Here is a 15,787-nt window from a genome sequence, read left to right as displayed (position 1 = left end):
AGATAGTAAAGCGCAACCGTACATCGACTACCAAGGCGACGGTAAGCTCCCCGGCGGACCCAAAAGAATGATAAGACCCCCACGCTTTGCTAGCCGGGATGACCGAGACGCACGCTCCTTCTCGACCGGCCAAATGTTCGGGGGTCGGCGAGGCGCGACGAGGCACTAGGGCTAAGGCCAGGCAGTGCTTTGGTACGAAAAATAGTCGTGCCGCCCAAATGTCGAGAAATTTTACTCTAGTCGAAACATGCCTCGACGATCCATCGAAATTCGGCTCTTCACGGCTTTAACACATCGCGGGGCGGACACCGGGCCCGCTGCAAGGCCCGTTTCATTCGTTTATGACCGACTATTTTTCTAAAAACGGGCCGACTGTGCCTTCGAAAAGAAGCAGGCGAGCGATCAAGGGATCACATCATTCGTCGTTTCGCATCCCGCCGGATAATCTCGCGATAACCCGCCCGCCCGAAGGTCAGCTCGGCGATCAAGATCAAGAAAATCGTATCAACTCCGTATCACCCATGCGCGAACGACAGCAGAATCCACGAACAAAACAATAATCCAAAACCGAGGAAGAGGGCTTCGTTCAGCACCGGGAGACGATCACGGAGGCGCCGCGGGCTTACAGACCACATCCAAGTCGAGCACCGGCGAAACTCCATTCTCGCTGTCGGACGTGGCCGAAGCTCTTATAGACAAGCCGGATGGGAGTCAAACTAAGATGCACGGTCGCGAAACTTGACCTCGCTTTACGAACTATGCGAATACGCGTTCTATTCGCATACGGCTCAAAAACAAAAAATGAAAGATATAACCGTGAGATCCGCCGCACTTCCAAGTTTCTGGGGACTTAATCGAAAGGCTGCACACCAAAATCCCAACACTCGGGTCCCGTGGTAGGTATGCCCGTACAATAACGGGCAAAAGGGGGAGGACGGCAACGACTACGCAACAACCGGAACGTGGCTCACCCAAAGAGTCCAAGCTATGGGCCGTATTCTCTCATTAACCTTTCTCATTTTTGGCAGAAGTCGAGAACGGATGGAAAATAGAATCTAGGCCGAAAACACGGTTGCACTCTTTTCCTTAGTACGGCTTTTGTCCCAAAAGGGTTTTCCGACGAGGTTTTTAACGAGGGTATTAGGTGTTCGAACGAAAGCGAAGAACATAACAAAGACTCACCCGACCTCGGCTCGGATCGTCGGGGGGAGTACCATGCCCACACCGAAGACGACACCAATCAAAATAACGGAACATCCAAAATTTCTTTACGAGCAGAAAATAAGGCCCGCCACCGGGCGACCCTCCAATGTAAGGACCAAACGATCATAATGAATCGTGTCCCATCCAAAATTTGCTACGACAAAATAAGCAGTGCTCGCCACCTACATGCCGCCCCCAATGTAAGGACCAAACGATCACAACGAATCGTGTCCCATTCTTTACATTTGCTACGGCAGAGGAAGAAAGAGTCAAAAACTACCATATGTACAAACGTTTCGCGAAAATAAAGTTGTCAATAGCTGTCAAAGTTAACAACTTCCCTTTAAATTGTACTCTGCCAGATAGTAAAGGCAATCGGCCCAAAACTCAATAAGACCCCCCAAACGGCGCCACTACATAGCAAGGCCGAGAAGGCCTGCCCCAAAACAAAAGCCGAACTAAAATGTCGACTCTAGTGAAACGGTCCTCGACCGTCGGAGACGACCGAACTCCCGAAGAGTCGAGTAAAACCGAACAAGCATGATGAATCGGTGACCGAGTCACCTTATCATGAAAACGGACCAACAATCGCAAAAAGATAACGACAAACATTCAAACGAAGAAGCTGAAAAGATACACTTTTCATTTATAGACAACGGATGTTCTTTACATCAAGAAAAAAGAAAAATGAAAGTTCTATGAAAATGAAAAATAAAAAGATAGATGCCAAAGTAATGGCTCTACACTATCCCATGGCTGAGTGAGGATGAATGCTCGGACTCGATCCGCTCGAGTCATCCGACTCGACCGAGATCACGGTTCTCCTCCAATCCTTTGGCTTCCGCATTAGGGGCCGGGGAAGGTTCTCGAGGCCGTGCTCAACTTGCTCGAGGGTGAGGCGCCGAGACTTCCACTTCCTCATACTCGGCGACAATGGCGGGTCGAGCCTCGGCCGCCTCCACACTTCTCCATGCTCCCTCCAATCGCCGCCTTGGCGGTTTGGCTCCCAAATGAGCCCGGTTTCTTTCGAGGTCATCTTTCGTACGGTTGGCCGCGGCCCGCCCGCCTTAAGGTCGTCATTAGCTTTATTCGCCCCTCGAGTTCGGTTCTAATACCTTCACATATCCGGCCCGCTCCCTCGGCCTTTTCTTCCAAAATCCGTCGCGCCGTTCGAACAAGGCGGCCTCGGACCGAGTCACGCCGGTTCTCGAGCAAGCACAGCCGTCGACCTTCGCCGAGTACGCCTCTCTCCCCCGAAGCTTGGAAACCGCGTCGAGTTCATCCGACCGCACGAGAATCGGGTTTTATCCCTAGGCGATCTTGTCGCCTCGACTCCTGGGTTGCATCGGTCATGGCGGCCAAGTCGCCCGCCAAACGACGGTTCTCCTCTTAACCGCATCGAGCTCGGGCGAAGATTGGCGAAGACGACCACCCGGCTCAACTCTCCTCCTTCTCCTCGAAGAAGGTGTTGATATTTCTCCGTCTCCGCCCTGGGCATCGAGTTGGCCCCGGAGATCGTCTATCTCGTGTTGGGCATGAATGAAGGCCTCGTTAACCAGCACCACACTCTGCAGATAAGACAAACCAAAGGACTTAGGCGAAGAAGGGATGGCATTCTGAGAATAAAATTTACAAGGGTGGTTAAGGACCTCACCCGGTTGCCGCGTGCGTACCCTCGTTGATAAGGCATCGCCAAGTGACCCCGGCCATTTGCGTTTGTCCGAATCCGAGACAAGAGGGCGCAAATAGCTCGCTACGCCCACCGGGCGTGATAAGAAGCTAAAGTCTTCGGGGGACGGTGACTACGTCGATCGGGTTCTCCGAGGATCCACGCTCGGAGCGGGAAAACATTCGCAAACTATCCCCGGCACCGATTCGGATGCTCGGTTGGCGGCCCTAGTGGCCCGGGGAATAGGGAGGTGACCGAGCTTCTCGCCGCGAAGCCGGAGGAGTCCCCGAGAACATGTCATCAAAGTCATCCACGCGTTGAGCGGAGTGGATGAACTTGGAGCGGCCTCGATGCTTTCGGCAAAGGCGGGGGCCGCCGATCACGGCGGGTTCGTGCCGGGGAGATGGACGAACACTTGTGGGGGCTTCGATCTCCGGTTCTCCGCTCGTTCACCGGCCTTAGCGACGACCGCTTCCCGGATCTTTTCCTTTGCGGGGGAGTATCTTCCGAAGAAGTTTCACCCGAAATGTCGACGAAGTCAATCGACCGAAGAGGACCGGTGAAAGTATTTCTTCCGCACCCGAGTGTGGGGTGAACCAACGGCCTTCGCCGATAGAAGGAACGGGCCGAACGGAGGCCGCCTCCTCCGGAATCGGGGGCCAAGGGGACCGAGCCGACCCTCCGAACGACGATGTCGGGCTCGGCCTCCTCCCTCGACGACCGGGCAACACCGTGCTTTCTTCCTTTTTGTTGTCGGCGCGCTTTCGGAAGTCCTCTTTCTTTTGGCGGCATCGTCAAGGACACGGGAAGAACCCGCCGTGTCGAACCCCGATGACGGTGCAGGACAAGCGGTTCCCGGCTCTGGCCTCGAGGCCACCGAACCCTTGGGCAAACCTGAAAGGCAAAAGCAATGACGGAGATAGTGAATTCAAAGGGCCACGGGCAGTAGGGAGCACAACAAACACGTAATGGAATAAACATATTACCGTGGTTTTGCGCACCCACCGGCCACGAGACAGTGGGCCCATGTCCGATTCTCTCATAGGGGTGCGGCGGAGGAGCGCGACCCATTCGCTCGCATCGCGGATGACGGGAGGAACGTATCCGTTGGCTGAGTAAAGGAAAAGAGAAGGCAATGAGTCGACAAGATCAAAGAATGAATAAAAAACAACTAAATGCATAAGAACGATTGCCCAAAAATTCGAGCTTACGCTTATTGTTCCATTCCTCCGGAAAGGGCATGTAGTCGGCAGGGATGATGTCCTCGGTTTTCACTCGGACGTACCTCTCTAGCCAGCCCCTATCCCGGTCTTCGTCCATCTTCGAGAAGAACGGTTCGACCGGCTTGACAAGTTTAATCACGCCGCCCCGGAAGATCCTTGGGGAATACAGGCGTATTAAGTGGCTCAGCGAAAATTCCTTCCCAGCGTTATTGGCGAGTAACCGGAGGCAGGCAACGACCCTCCAAACGATCGGGCCGATCTGTGCCAAAGTCACCCCGTAGGTCCGGCACATATCGAGGATGACCGGATCAATCGGAGGGTCGGTTTTGAGGGTAAAAGGATAAGTGTACACGTACAAAAATCCCTCTCGGTAGTCGGTAACAGATTCGTCCGGGCCAGGTACGAAAACCCTCACCGGGGTGTCCCACCCGCAGTCGGCCCGGACCACGTCGAGCTTCTCCTCGGTGATCGATGAAGGATATCGATTCACGTCGTATCCCCCGTCGAAACCGATAAGGCTTATCGACCTCAAGGTCTTTGTTAAAGTTGAATTTGGCCGAATAATGTCCGAAACTGCGAGCTCGATTTTAGCCGGGGGACGCGGGACCGGGATCCGGGGGTGACATCGAAGGAACTCGTGGGAAGTGGACTCGGACATCTCCAAAGTATGAAAGGAGAAGGGTTTAAAAGTGAAAGGAGGCGAAGGAGGCGGTAATTCAGGGATGACGAAACAACAGCAACCGGACCAAAACGATTGGCGAAATCAACCCTTTTGCATTAATTTCGAGTTAATGAGTCAAACAGCAAGTCAGATGCAGCAGATAGCAATTTTTGGGAATGTGAAGGAATGTAGAGAAGAGAGGAGGCTGAAGAGAAACAGAATGTGAAAATGGTAAATGAATAGGTAATGGGCCTTATATAGGCGAGGAAGGGGAACGGTTACCGAGGGTAACCAATCGAAAAACGCCGCGTGTCCCCATCATTAACGAGAGGCGACTTAACATGACGTGCAAAGGCGGTTGGCGAGGCATTACGTAGTCATTCCCGCCAAAATGTGAAGATAAGAACGAGCCGGCCGAGTCACCGGTTTCAAGGTTATTCACTCCCCGTTACCCCCGATGGATCGGCATAACGAGGGTGAGGGGCTATCCGTATACGGTCGATACGGATATAACGTAAACCGATGAAATGAGGACCGAGGGAAAGAAAGAGAGGAACGTGCCGATGACATTCGAATCGAACCGGAGGGGCGCCTAGACCGGAGCCGAGCAAGGACACGTTTCGTCCACCACCTTATCGTCGGTCCGAATGGTCGTTGGTCCCAGTATAGCCGTTCGATCCGCATGGCCGTTGTTCCGGTTTAGCAGTTGGTCCGCATAGCCGTTGTTCGGCAGCCGCCGTTGGTCCGTGTGGTCGTTGGTCCGGCACGCCCGCCGCACGTGAGCCACGCGTCGTTATGCCGTCCGCCGTGGTCGCCCACCAACCACGCGTGTGTCGACGGCGCCGTCGTCCAATCCCACCAAATCCGTTCAGGCTGTCCTTGTTATTATTATTTTATTTAGTTCACATCGTACGAAGCCCGTGGGGCAAAGACTATAAATATGGGACACCCTCCTTTCGGGAGGTTGGCTCCCTTTACCTTTCAAGAACATTTGCAAGAAGAATCTCACATATTTATTCTCCCTCTCATTCATTCGGCCAAGGCCGTTTCTTTTTAGAATTATTGCTAATAATATAATTCATTGCTCATAACGTTTACATCTTTGGCTGCTTTAGCGGTGAGCTTTCAAATCTATATTTTCTTTATCTTACATACGTCAAGAACAAAACACATATCCTATACCCATTTACAAATTCAATTGGTTATCCGATATCGGGTAAACACATTTCCCCTTCACTACAACCACAATTTGTTTCCGTTTTCTTCTTTTTCCTGATTTTTAATACTAATAATAGAACTAGTGAGTCATAAGTCTTTAACAAAAAGACCAAAAACCAGCCCTTGTATTTTCCATAACGTGTCTTAAAAGCAAAAACAAGAATACCAAAAGTGAGAAAACTCACAGCCCATTCCTACTGGCCCCCCTACTTTCCCTTCCTCTTTTTTATTCTTCAAATCTCACCCCTCAAAAAAAATTTTCCTCTTCTCTCAATCTCAGTCTCCACTTTCCTTAATTTTCTTCTACGCTTTGTGTGAGAGAGAGAAGAGACATTCTTCAATCTCACCCCTCAATTTCCACAAAATGTCGCTTAGACCCAACACTCGTACTGAAGTTCGTAAGAAATCTTACAAAATTGGGGTTGATGCAGATGAAGCCCGTAGAAGAAGAGAAGACAATTTGGTTGAGATCAGAAAGAATAAACGTGAAGATAATCTACTTAAGAAGCGTAGAGAAGGTCTTCTTCTTCAGTCTCAACAATTGCCTGATGCTGCTCAAACACCTGCTGCTATTGAAAAAAGGGTATAATTCTTTGTAATTTTTGAAGTCTTGATAATGATTTTTATATACCCTTTTGTGTTTTATGTTTAGATGCTGTGACTGATCTTGTTATTGATGCCACCGAGTGGGTAAAGTTTTGATCTTTAGTGATGGGGTGATTCTTGATTTGATTGGTTGATTACTTTCTGGATAAAAAGTTTGTACTTTTGTGTTTATATTTTGACTAATTAAGGGTTGGGTATTTTGAATTTACTGATTGAAGTGAATTAATGGAATTCTGTTTTTTTTTTTTATTTTGATGTTGCTTAAGTTGAATCCACTTACTAGTCTAACTTTTCTTTATGTGTCATTATTGAGATCCTGATTAATTGCTTGAAAATATTTTAGTGATAAGTAAGAGACGCTAGATATGTAGACTTTGATTATTATTATTTTTGGCGCGGCAGAGAATTATGTGCGTTTGCTCCCATACGATACTTTTTTAAAGCTGTGCATCCCTTGATTCCTGTGGGATCAACAAATGAACTTCTTATAATCTTATACTTAACAAATTTGACTAATTGCTAATATAAATGAAAATCTTGATTCTTTTTGGTGTAAAGAGAGAATGCTAGTATGTATAGGTTATTAGGACAGTGTTATGTGGTGGATGCCGCAGAGTGTCTAAAAGTTACGATTTTAGCGATGGGTGATTGATTGTTGATTTGATTGGTCAATTACTTTGAAACTGGACAAATAGTTTGTGTCTTTTTGCTTTTATTTTATCTTTCGGCTAATTAGGGGTTGGGTATTTTGAATATACTGATTGAGGTGAATTAATGGAATGGAACTTGGATTTTTTATTCTGTTGTTGCTGAAGTTGACTCCACTTAATAGTCCACCTTTAATTTATGTTATTATTGAGATCGTGATTAATTGCTTGGAAATATTTTAGCTATAAGCAAGAAACGCCAAATATTTGGACTTTGAAATTTTTTTTTTTTTTTTTTTTTTTTGTGTGTGGCAGAGAATTATGTGCGGATTTGCTCCATCACAATACTTTTTTAAAGCTGTGCAGCCCTTGATTACAACTGGGATCAACAAATGAACTCTTTAAATCTTATACTTAACAAATTTGACTAATTACTAATATAAATGAAAAACTTGATTCTTTTTGGTGTAAAGATAGAATGCTAGTATATATAGGTTATTAGGACTCTTATATGGTGGATAAGCGCGGAGTGCCTAAAAGTTTTTATCTTAGCGATTAGCGATAGGTGATTGATTATTGATTTGATTGGTAGATTACTTTGAAACTGGACAAAAGTGTGTACTTTTGCTTTTATCTTTCGACTATTTACGGATTGGGTATTTGAATTTACTGATTGAGGTGAATTAATGGAACTCTGATTTTTTATTTATTTTGTTGTTGCTGAAGTTGACTACACTTAATAGTCTACCTTTTATTTGTGTGTTCTTATTGAGATCGTGATTAATTGCTTGTATATGTTTTAGCACCAAGTGAGAAATGCCAGATATTTAGACTTTTGATTATATCTTTTTTGGCACTGCAGAGAATAATGTACGGATTTGCTCCATTATGATACTTTTTTAAAGCTGTGCAGCCATTGATTACCAGTGGGATCAACAAATGAACTCCTTATAATCTTATACTTAACAAATTTGTCTAATTTATATAAATGAAAAGCTCGATTCTTTTTGGTGTAAAGAGAGAATGCTTGTATGTATAGGTTATTAGGACAGTGATATATGGTGGATACCACACTCGATCGCTTGTACATAGTTATGCACCATCCTAGTATGAAATCAATGAAATTACCTCTTGATTTATTAGAAACTAGTATTAGTGCCCGCAGTGCGCGGTTGACTACGATAAATAAAGAATAACAAAACAAATTGAATTAGAGACAATATCATTGATTAAGATTCTTTTATTACGTCCTCATAATTTCATTCAACACAAATATAAGGTCCAATATAAGAAAAACTTGATAATCATAAATAGAGCTAATAATCATCAACAAAAATAGGGTGAAGAAACCACTATTGGAATAAGCTATGCTAGCAGGGGCAGTAACTTTAAAATTTCTCATTTTAAATAATAAAATGTTAAGAAGTTTGAACTCCATTCCAATTCAAATTTGAGAAAAATACCAATTGATAAGCTATAGAAATATTAAACTATTTGCCAAATTTCAATATGCTGATCAAATTGAGGGAGTGGTTGACCGAGTAGGTTAATTAGTAGCGGGGAGGTTGGAATGGAGCACTGGGAAGACTTAGAAAGAGCTAAAAAGGAAACCCATACTTTACAAATAGCGTGCCACGGCAATTTTAAACAAATCAACAAAATTACGCAGTAAGTCCTTTGTAATATCAGATAATCATAATTAGAGCTAAGTCAGCTAACTTCGTTTGTCCAATTGAGTTCTTATTTTTAGCCCTTTCTTTCACATCTTTCTGTGTATATGGCATTTTTAACAAGTGTGAAAAAGACAAGTTGAAATCATGGATTAATGTGTCTGTCATTATTTATATCAGGCTTATATATCTTTAATTATTTAATGAACCATAATTGATCTGCGGAAATGATTAGCTGGACTTATGTCAAGACCCAAAAGGAACTCTTACCTTCTGAGGCTCCATGCAACGAGAGTGTCCATTTGGTAACATATCATCAGTAACCTATTCTTTCTGGAATGAAATGTTTTGATAATCGTGCTCGTGTTATGAAAACCGAAAAGCAAAACTCAGTTTGATAATATTATTGTCTCTGATGAGAAATGAAGCGCACACTTCAATCGAGGTGCATGCTTCTTCAAAATAAATGTCATCTGGGTTAGAAAATGTGAAAGTTTTTCTAACAGAATTAAGATAAACTCTTTATATTCAGAAATTCATTAAACTTGACCAAGTGATTCCATTTTTGTTAAAAGCCATGCCTTCGCTGCTTAAAGTGATACAAAGCGAGAGGTTATGTGCCCTTCAGAGAAGTGTACCTTTCAAACAATGACGAGCAAAGAGTTCCAAACTATAGGCAGTCGGTTCTTTGAATCTCAACTTTGAGGAGTTGGATTAATATGTGTACTATTGTACAATGGATGCTGACATTAATTATTTCATTTGCAATTTGATTATTATAGTACTAAATTCACAGTTTGATCTTTTTTTTTTTAACTTTTTGTGAATTGTACACGTCACTTCAAAGAAGGGTGCACTATACTTTTCGCTTTTTGCTTCCAGCCTCGTGAACCTTGTCGTTTCTTGTGCTTTTCGCTTTAAAATACTGTTTTTAACTTAAGAAAGGTCAAGGACTTACAATCTGAAAATACAATATGGTAGAAACACTAAGAATTAGTGTAGAATATTAGCTTCAATTTTCAGCATAATATTAATAGAGTCACAATCTTAGTCACATAATATCGTTACAGACATGAATTTCTGTAGAAAACTTGGCTTCAAATTTCAGTAATAGTTGCATAATGAGGAACAGAACTGAGGAATTGTAGAAAGAAGAGATGAGAACAGAAGATGAATGATGCTAGCATAAGCACAAACACAAATGTAAAATTTAACAAGTTTTCTTCTTGAAAATAAGAAGAACGGAAATAAGGAAGTTCCTCTGGCTTCGTACTATTGTCGAAGAGGTTAAAGCGTTTAACCTTTTCCTCCTTCTGTGAAGGTAGAATTAGTTTAGAAGGAAATATCATATCATGCTATGAATACTTGACGGACGTGGATTTCATTTTCCAAAAAAATACTTGACGGACGTGGATTCTTGAACACGGCAAAGGTTTACAGATATTTTTTTTATTTATGGAACTGTTAAACATTTAGAATAAGGACAAGTGGGAGTATATTTGAGAGATTAAAGATGACACTCTAATCCTTTCCTTTGCCAAAACTTTTACTATAATTAAGGGCCACTTCTAATAGCTTTTTGTGTTTTCTAACAGCTGGAAAGTATTCCTGTTATGGTCCAAGGAGTATGGTCAGAAGATCCCGCGGCGCAAATCGAAGCAACTACACATTTTAGGAAGCTTTTATCGATTGGTATTCATTTGTTCCGTCATTTTTGGATCTAGTTTTCTTAAATTATTTTCTGCTGACTATAGTTTTGTTAACTGTAGAGCGCAGCCCTCCAATTGATGAGGTAATTAAAGCTGGAGTTATCCCTCGATTCGTAGAATTCCTCGGACGGCATGACCTACCTCAGCTTCAAGTGAGTGTTACCTATTGCTCCTTCTTTTCCTGTTAGGTTGCCTTTACTCAAGATGCAGCAACCATCCTGAATTGGCCTTGATCTTTACTATGTCTGAAGTTTGAAGCTGCCTGGGCGTTGACAAATGTTGCATCTGGGACATCAGAACATACTCGTGTTGTGATTGACCATGGAGCTGTTCCTATGTTTGTACAACTTCTTAGCTCAGCCAGTGATGATGTCCGTGAACAGGTAATCTTGTTTCATTATTTGAATTTATTTTTAATTATGCACCCGATTGTTGGACGTGAATTTCAATAGTTTCCTGGTGAGTGTTAGAGTTTAAACTATGTCACCTGTTGCACAGATATCTTCGGTATGTGGAATAGGAACAACTTTGCAATTTGCTACGTAACCTAAAACATAATGCAGTGTTCGTGAGCTTTAAATTAAAGTCAATATACGTCAAGAAACCTTGATAAGGAAAACAATTATTTCATAAGTTAAAATTTTATTTTGCTTAAAATAGTAGAATCATGTAGAAATAATTAAAGGAATAACACTTTTTTCTTGATGTGCAATTGGATGTAGAGACGAAAAAGCAATGAAAATGTGAAACAAAAGATAATAATTTGGCTAACTAAGTTTAAATTTCCAAGTGGATAACTGCGGGATGCATTTTGCACTTTGTTAAGGGATTAATGAGTTGTATAGTGCCGTTGTCGAGGAGTTTAATATTAAGTGAGAGCCTAGCGGTATAGGAGGTCTGAAAGTTTTCCAAATTTGCTTCTGCTATTTGTGTTGGTGATCCTGTGTTTTCTTCAAAGAATTTTGTGTCCAAATTCTAAAAAAAAGTGCATGTCCCTTTAACAAAGTAAACATTTGTTTTTAATAATTGTTGGTTCTTTCTAAAAATTCTGACAACAATTCTGTCTTGACACCAATTTACCAAACAGGCAGTCTGGGCTTTGGGCAATGTTGCTGGTGATTCCCCAAGTTGTAGAGATCTTGTTCTAAATCAGGGTGCGCTGATGCCATTGCTAGCTCAGTTGAATGAACAGTCAAAGCTTTCAATGCTAAGAAATGCAACATGGACTCTTTCTAACTTTTGTCGAGGCAAACCACCAACACCATTTGAGGCAGTAAGTGGACTTGAATTTTGCTTCCTTTTTAATGAGCATATTTTTGTGTCTTATTTATTGTGCTGTTTCCGAATCTGTCTAGATAGTTAAAGATTTATTTCAGAAATAATTGGCTGACAGTGTATGTTATAGGTCAAACCTGCATTGCCCGTTCTTCAACAACTTATCCACACGAATGATGAAGAAGTCTTGACAGATGCTTGCTGGGCTCTTTCTTATTTATCTGATGGCCCAAATGATAAGATTCAGGCTGTAATCGAGGCAGGTGTCTGTCCACGACTAGTGGAGCTTCTTCTGTAAGTTCCTAATATCTCTACAATCATTGTTTTGCTTTAAATTAGTCAGCATCCATGCATTTAGGGGGTTGGAGATTGCTCTTGACATCCAACTTTATACTTGGAATTTTTATAAAAATCCAGCTGATTTGATGCTAACCTTGCCTTTTCCCCTCCTCGTCCTATGAAGTCATCCATCGCCTACCGTTCTCATACCTGCTCTCCGTACCGCGGGAAATATTGTTACTGGTGATGATGCTCAAACACAGGTACTGCGACGTCATCCTCTGTCCGAATCAATACTGTAGCATTACCTTTATAGTGTTCAAGTTATCTTTGCACTTTGCCTTTCCGGTCACTCTATCTCCACATCAAAAATCAAAATGATATGAAAATTGTTATGCAGTTATTATGTTATCCATGTTTAACATCATGCGAATCTGTTTAGTGAGCAAAACAAAAGTTCTGAGTAACGTATCGCAAGAAATTTATTATGCACTTTGTCTTTCAGGATGAACTTGCGTATATAATCTTTATAATCAGAAAGATGGGAAAATTCTGCTAATATCACCTCTGCTGCTACATGGATATGGATTTAAGTGTTCTTCGCTTTGCTTACTTTTGCTCTATTTTCACATGACTTACTGGTATTCATATTTCAGTATGTGATTGACAACCAAGTCTTGCCATGTCTGTATCAATTGTTAACTCAAAATCACAAGAAAAGCATCAAGAAGGAAGCATGTTGGACTATCTCTAACATCACTGCTGGAAACAGAGCCCAAATACAGGTATATCTCCATTCCACTTGAGTGCTTCTGATTTTATTAGTCTGCTGCCAGGTCATATCTCTACATGGAGTAGTTTGCACTTTTTTGGCTCAGTAAATCCCATAAACTACTGTTTTGTTATCTAAAGTGGAAATAAGGTCTATACATAGCAAGACTACATCAAATGCTGTTTTTAAGTTGTTTGAACAGAAGCTAAGTACCTAAAATCTTTTGGGATTGAGAAAGTACTCTGATAAATCTAACTATTGCCTTGGTCTCAAGCTCTGTGTTATCGTCCTGTAGATGCTAGACATAGTCGTGAGTTTTTGCTCTGTCAGGTAGTTCTGTTTTGTTTAAACTGTAGTTCTATATTTTATTCAAGTACCTTCCAGAAGTAGTTTACAGACTATGCTTTACACCTGTGTTTGTCCCTTTCCTTTTCTGAGGGTCTGTAGGGCATTGGGTTGCGGTGGTTTTGTTATTGCACTTTGCTCTTCTCGTGGTGATTTAATGGGGGTCACATATTAGCATAATATTTAATATAACACATTTATTTATGATGAATTTAATGTACCACTGTTATAAATGCTACAACATATGGTATTTCTGTGAATTTTTTCCGTCATCGCGTGCTTTTCTTGTACACCTGCAGCTTAGTTTTGATTTTTACTGAATACTGATGTTATTTTCATGGGAAACAGGTTAACGGCTTCAATGTGCATGCACTTTTTCCTTTCTTTTTTAGGTTTTGCCTGGACACAGGGAGCTCCTGTTTGTAGTTATTGCAATTTCCTTTATTTTATCTTGGCTCTCTTTGATGCAAATAGGCTCACCGTATGATGCATTTCTTGAGAGTAAAAAAAATATATGTAATGCGAGAAAACTAAACATAAGCTTAAATAATAATTATTTGGACAAGGTAATTATTATCTAAGGATATGTACAAAGGAACTAAATTTGCCTTGTGAAAAAAAGAGAGAATACATATGAGGGAACTATTACAAGCGTTAGAATAATCGTAGGATAAACAACAAAAGTTTCCGCAATAATGGCTTTACACCAAGGATCCGCAGTGGACCTGTCTTTGTTTATCCTAAATATGAATGAGCTAACTAACAGTACACAGGATGAGGTCTCGTAGTATAGTGAGAGTATCAACCAAAAAGCTTAAACTACAAAGAAGCACGTTAGACAATAAGGTATTTGGATAAGAAGAAGCAATATCTGCGCTGCAAGTTTAGGTATCATAAAAAGAGTGAAACTGGGTGAGACTAAACAGGATTGTGCTACATAAATATACACAGTTAGATATTTAGGCTTGACTTTCCAGAGAATGATATGATAAATGAAGATGTAGCACATGATTAGAATATGATTGTTGAAATGAAAAAGTGCTACCGGAGTGTTATGCGATGGGAAGATATTTTTGTACTACGAAGTTATTTCAAGAGAAGCTCGCTTCCTTTTCGTCAACTTTTTTGCCGATTTTTTTGCTGTCCATTTTCCCTTTCAAGGATGAAATGAATTGATTCAGGAAATTCAAAATATTCTTTTCCTTTATTACTCTTGCTACTTATGCACTTGCACTTGTTTATTTTCTTCTAAACAGGCTGTTATTGAGGCAAATATTATTCTTCCCTTGGTACACCTATTGCAAAATGCAGAATTTGACATTAAGAAGGAGGCAGCATGGGCTATCTCAAATGCTACCTCTGGAGGATCTAATGACCAGATTAGGTTTGTTCTTTGTCTGTATAATCTCTCTGAGTCCTTTAATTCTGCTGTTTGTCTGATATCTCTTATGATCGGGTCATACTCTTCTTGTCACCGAACCGATATGATTTTTAATGAGGTAGTTAGTAAATAACTATTCTTGAAGCTTGAGCAAAACTAACAGCAGATTTTCTTCTTATTTGATAAATGATCAGACACTCTTATAGACATTCTATTGGAGTGTTATCTTATGATAAAATAGGTAAAGCTCTTGGTTTTGAAACACAAACTGATATTTAATGAGTGCTGGTCTACTTATCATCTTGACATGCTGGAGGATTTCCAATACTTCTGGAAAGAGCTTTTAAACCTTTTAAGGGAATAGCTCTTAGGTTTTTGAATGAGCAATTGTGAAGTACTGTGCAACTGCGGAAAGATGGTGAACATTTCAGTTTTTGTTAATGGATCTGTTGTTTATCCTATTGCAGGTTCTTGGCAAGTCAAGGTTGCATTAAGCCACTATGTGATCTCCTAATTTGCCCCGATCCCAGAATCGTTACAGTATGCTTGGAGGGGCTCGAGAATATTCTGAAGGTGGGCGAGGTGGACAAAGAAGCCGGCGTGAATGGTGGAGTCAATCTGTATGCACAAATGATAGATGAATGTGATGGATTGGATAAGATTGAGAATCTCCAAACTCACGACAACAACGAGATTTATGAGAAAGCTGTAAAGATCTTGGAGAAATACTGGGCTGAAGAAGATGAAGAGCAAAATCTTCCTGATGGGGTTGACGGGAATCAGCAAGGTTTTCAATTCGGAAACAACCAGCCTAATGTTCCTGCAGGGGGATTCAAGTTTGGTTAGAAGATTATAGCGCGTCTGTTTTGTTTTATAGGTCTCTTCACTCGTGGATCACAATATTAGACTATGTAATTGGATTTACTTGTTGCCAAGGGTCAGGGTTTTTGGTCTGGCACAAAGGCTTTTTGAATTGTCTGAAAGTGTAATGGTTTAGTTTGTTTTTCTTAATTTTCATTTGAACTTTCAACATCGTCTTACAAAGGAGTGTTCTTTTTGGTTGGCTTTTTGTGTGAAGTACAGGATATTTTTATGGTTGAATTCATGGTATGTGGTTAATGTTGCCTAA

The 15,787-nt window shown here is 41.8% G+C and overlaps 1 protein-coding gene across 1 annotated transcript; it reads left to right on the top strand.

Annotated features, from left to right (window-relative positions):
* Positions 1-6,168: 6,168 nt before the first annotated feature.
* LOC132064381 (importin subunit alpha-4) lies at positions 6,169-15,787 on the top strand. The gene is made up of 10 exons (XM_059457337.1): positions 6,169-6,557; positions 10,493-10,589; positions 10,667-10,758; positions 10,858-10,989; positions 11,694-11,879; positions 12,012-12,175; positions 12,345-12,423; positions 12,817-12,945; positions 14,534-14,661; positions 15,126-15,787. Exons 1-10 carry the CDS (start codon positions 6,339-6,341, stop codon positions 15,502-15,504), a joined length of 1,605 nt encoding a protein of 534 aa, XP_059313320.1. The 5' UTR covers positions 6,169-6,338; the 3' UTR covers positions 15,505-15,787.

The sequence above is a fragment of the Lycium ferocissimum genome, chromosome 7 (genome assembly GCF_029784015.1).
Source record: "Lycium ferocissimum isolate CSIRO_LF1 chromosome 7, AGI_CSIRO_Lferr_CH_V1, whole genome shotgun sequence".
NCBI classification, from domain to species: Eukaryota; Viridiplantae; Streptophyta; class Magnoliopsida; order Solanales; family Solanaceae; genus Lycium; species Lycium ferocissimum.
The sequence above is the reverse complement of the archived record's forward strand: the minus strand, read 5'-3'. Positions and strand labels throughout refer to the sequence as shown.